We start from the raw sequence: 3,682 nt of genomic DNA, 5'->3' as shown, positions 1-3,682 counted from the left end.
ACATTCCTTATCTCTGATTTTCAGATTGTTCATTTTACCCTGCCCTTTTCTTACTGTTTTGTAATTGTATCCAAGACAATGACAAATGGTAGGTAAGACTTTTCAAGTTTAAATAAACCCAAACATAAAAGCCCTTCAGAAATGAAAACAGCTTTATTTGTTAAAATAGTTGTACTGTGTACAAAGGAAATTACGATAATTTACAATAGTTAAGGCATAGAACATTGGGGCTTTTTTGCTTCCACTGGAAGAACAGTATTTTAGAACTAAAGAATCAATAGAAGCAGACATTGATAGTAGTAATAAAATAATAATATAATAATAAATATTTCACATTAATATAATCTGAATTTATAATAATCCAAGCATTTCAGCTTTAACTAACACAACTTAATCCGCATCCAACATATAGGTAGAAGTGTCTTTTGTCATTCACAGAAGAAAAAAGTTCTATGACTAATGGTGAGGGTTACATCAACCCCTATATATTTCCTTTTGTCCAGTTTCACAACTGCCAGCAGCAGAGCTCCAGGAGGATGGTGAGCAGGCAAGTGAGTACAAACACTGTTTGCTGTAATCTTAACCCATTAGAATATAGTCTGGTAATTTCCTCATTTTCTGATTTCAGTTCTAAAAAAATATCAAGAAAATAAAAATGGTTAATAAATAAAATATGCACATTTTAAACATAAGGATTTGCAACGTACTTTGAAAGTCCTCTGACATCTCACAGGTACTTAAGTTAAAGGTATCAGCTGTTAAAGCCAATCAAAGAGGCTGTTCTCAGGGGAGAGATGTGAATAGATGTCCCATCAATGATCGTTTGAGGAGCAACTGATAGCACTTATCAGCTCTTGCAGGCATTAATCTCAGAATAATCAAAAGTAAATACAAAGCAAGAGCAAGCTCTTCACAAGAGGTATGCACTCAAGTCTGCATGTAGCCTTTTAACCCTTCCTTTAATAAAATGGTGCTTCATTTACTAGCACAAGCAGAAAGCCATGCCCTCATGCATGTCAAAGCCAGAGTCCCTGCTCAGAGGATGAGCAGATAATTCTCCATCACCTTTACTGCCTTTGTTAGGCTCAGCTCAAGAGCAGTAAGCAGTAGATTGCTTTTATTGAGTATGAAAAAGCCTGTTGGGTCTTTCGTTAATGTAATGGGGTACAATAGGGCTGATTTGAAGGTCAACACCCAAGGGAACTTGAGTATTTAACTCTTCTGACAATCAAGTTGGATGTCATACATAATTAGTCAACATCAAAGACTTCAAGGCAAAAGTGGTTTGGTGGGGAGTTTCTGGTTTTGGTGGAGTTTGTGTGTTTGGTGCGTTTTTTTGTTGTTGGTTTTTTTGTTTTGGTTTGGTTCTGGGTGTTTGTTTTTTTTGTCTGCGGTTGCAAAGATAGGAATGTCACCTTTCTTTCACATTTGAAAGAACTTATTTGAACTTATGGTCTTATCACACGGTAGGGCATATCCTCGGAACCTGAGGCTCCAGTTTTGAAATCTGTATTTACTTCTGAGATGGTGGTATACATAATGACTCACAATGCACTGCTACTCAGATAGATAGGAATCTGGTCAGGAAAGAAGAAGCTGGTAGTCTCTTGGGGTGCAAACGAAGCTATTTAGGTCTGTTGTTTTCTTACCCTGCTAACTAGTGATATTGGCTCAACTGAAAGAAAGTATATTACAATGCAGGGTGGAATTGACACATCATAGATGGAGAAGGGCAAGAATATTTTGCACTAACTTTGCAACTAGAGATAACATTGAACTCTTACTAGTTATCTCAGAGTACTGAAAATACTCTAGACCTTAGTAGCCAGTTGTCCATGGAAAATAAGTATCTGTAAAGCAATCCTTCAAGTTTCTATGCTAGCTGATATACTGATTTCAAAAATATTCAAACCTTTATACAGGGATTTTCACAGGTTGATGTATAAAGACTTGACTTAAATATAGTGCTTTTGAGGAGACTGGGTGCTACTACTTTATACTGATCAGGTCTATGGTTCCATGCCTTTTGTGAAGTGTGGTCAGTCTTTGAACTCTGTACAAAAATATTGTGAAGACTGAGATACATATCTTAAAATTAGGTTCAGACTAGTTTTCTGCTATTTGTGTGTTAAGTAGCTTATGCAAGAACACGCAAGTACTTGTTTGTAAAAACTACTTTCTACTAATACCACACCAGCTTACACTACTGTTTTTAGTCTTTCCTCATCTAAGAAACATTTTTAATGCTTGGATGTAGTTTAGTTATCTAATTATCTTGGTTAAGTGGGAAGTCATAGACATGTGCAGGTTTTGCAAAGCAGAGAAGCATTTAATCACTGTAATTTTCAATTAAAATAGGGAAAAGTTTACTACTGCACAGGATTGTAAAGATCTCTAAGTATTTTATGTTATGTACTATATAGGCAACAGCAATATTATTTGTTGTCTCACTAATGCATTCTCTGAAGCAAAGCAGGCCACTGCAGGAGTCTAGAGCACATACAGCATCCTCTGAGTACCCCATGTTTGCAGAAGGCAATTCTGTTACCCAAGACAAAAACCATTCGATTCAATGCCATTCCTTACCACAGTTATCGTGCATTATTTCTGAGAGACAGTTGAGAGTGCCATAGCCGCACCGACACAGCCAACAGCCCTTCAGCATCCAGGTGCCGTGAGCAACGCTGCCGCAGTTGCTGTCAAGGACAAAGGAGACATTTGGTACGATTACACCACAGAAAACAACCATCCAGAGCAGCTCACTCATTCTGGTTTTGGTCTGGTTAATTTTTTACCTCTGCCGCTCATCATGTTCACAATATCTTCCAGTGAAATGCTTTAGGCATGCACAGAAAGCCCCTAGGATACAGGTCCCTCCGTTTTGGCAGCAGTTTCTGTTCAGTTTTTTACCTGCAAGTCAATATTACAGAGGTTACCAGGCATCCCGAGGGGCTCCGAACCTCCCCTTTTCCTCACGTCTCTCCAGCTGCCAAACGATCTTAAGGATATCTAGTTTTATTGTCTTTAGAGACAATAAAATTATCTGCCTGTTAAGAGTGTTTGTTCAGTTAAACCCAGTTTGTTTAGTTAAGGATTAGAAGAAAACTACTAGGGATTACAGGATGGTCAAGAAACAACGCTTGGCAAGTCCTGCCCGTACCAGCAGCAGCATATATTAAAGTGAAATATTTCACTTTGACGGAGGCAGGTTTCAGTAATGCTAAAAAACGGGCTATTGTTACCGGGAAGCGGTGCTTATTTCTGCAGAAAGGAGGCTTTGTTACTGGGAAGAGTTGTTTAGTTTTGAAAGGGGAGGGGAACGCTCCCTCAAGGCTTTCTCAGACTCCTGGGACTAAGTAGCAATCTAAAACTGAATGTATGTGGGTGGGAACATTAGTCCTTGTTTCTTTTTCTGTTAGTACTGTTCCTTTCAGACAGCTCAAATCCTCACCCCTCCTTTTTTAGGTTGTTGTCCTTTTTTTAATTAAATAATTTTTTGTCACGAAACATGGTGAATTTAAAAAAATTAACAGACTTCTACAGAATTTTACAAACACTTTTGCAAATCCAAGGGACCAACCCTTTCTTGATTCCTAGTATCATTCCCTGTTTTCCACCAGGTAATGAGAGTTTTGGAGGTAAGAGAAACCCTGTTCTACCTTAAATTTTTGTCACCATTTCC

General features: G+C 38.0%; 1 protein-coding gene across 1 annotated transcript in view; it reads right to left on the bottom strand.

The window, feature by feature from the left end:
* Positions 1–505: 505 nt before the first annotated feature.
* LOC104547696 (cryptic protein-like) overlaps positions 506–3,682 on the bottom strand; it is a gene marked incomplete at its 5' end in the record, with an annotated part of 3,687 nt that continues 510 nt past the window's right edge. The window contains 3 exons of the mRNA XM_010193503.1: positions 506–630; positions 2,587–2,696; positions 2,802–2,910. Coding sequence (XP_010191805.1) covers positions 506–630; positions 2,587–2,696; positions 2,802–2,910 — 344 coding nt within the window. The remainder of the gene's footprint in view (positions 631–2,586; positions 2,697–2,801; positions 2,911–3,682) is intronic.

This window comes from Mesitornis unicolor, unplaced genomic scaffold (assembly GCF_000695765.1).
Source record: "Mesitornis unicolor isolate BGI_N332 unplaced genomic scaffold, ASM69576v1 scaffold21951, whole genome shotgun sequence".
NCBI lineage: Eukaryota > Metazoa > Chordata > Aves > Mesitornithiformes > Mesitornithidae > Mesitornis > Mesitornis unicolor.
The sequence above is the reverse complement of the archived record's forward strand: the minus strand, read 5'-3'. Positions and strand labels throughout refer to the sequence as shown.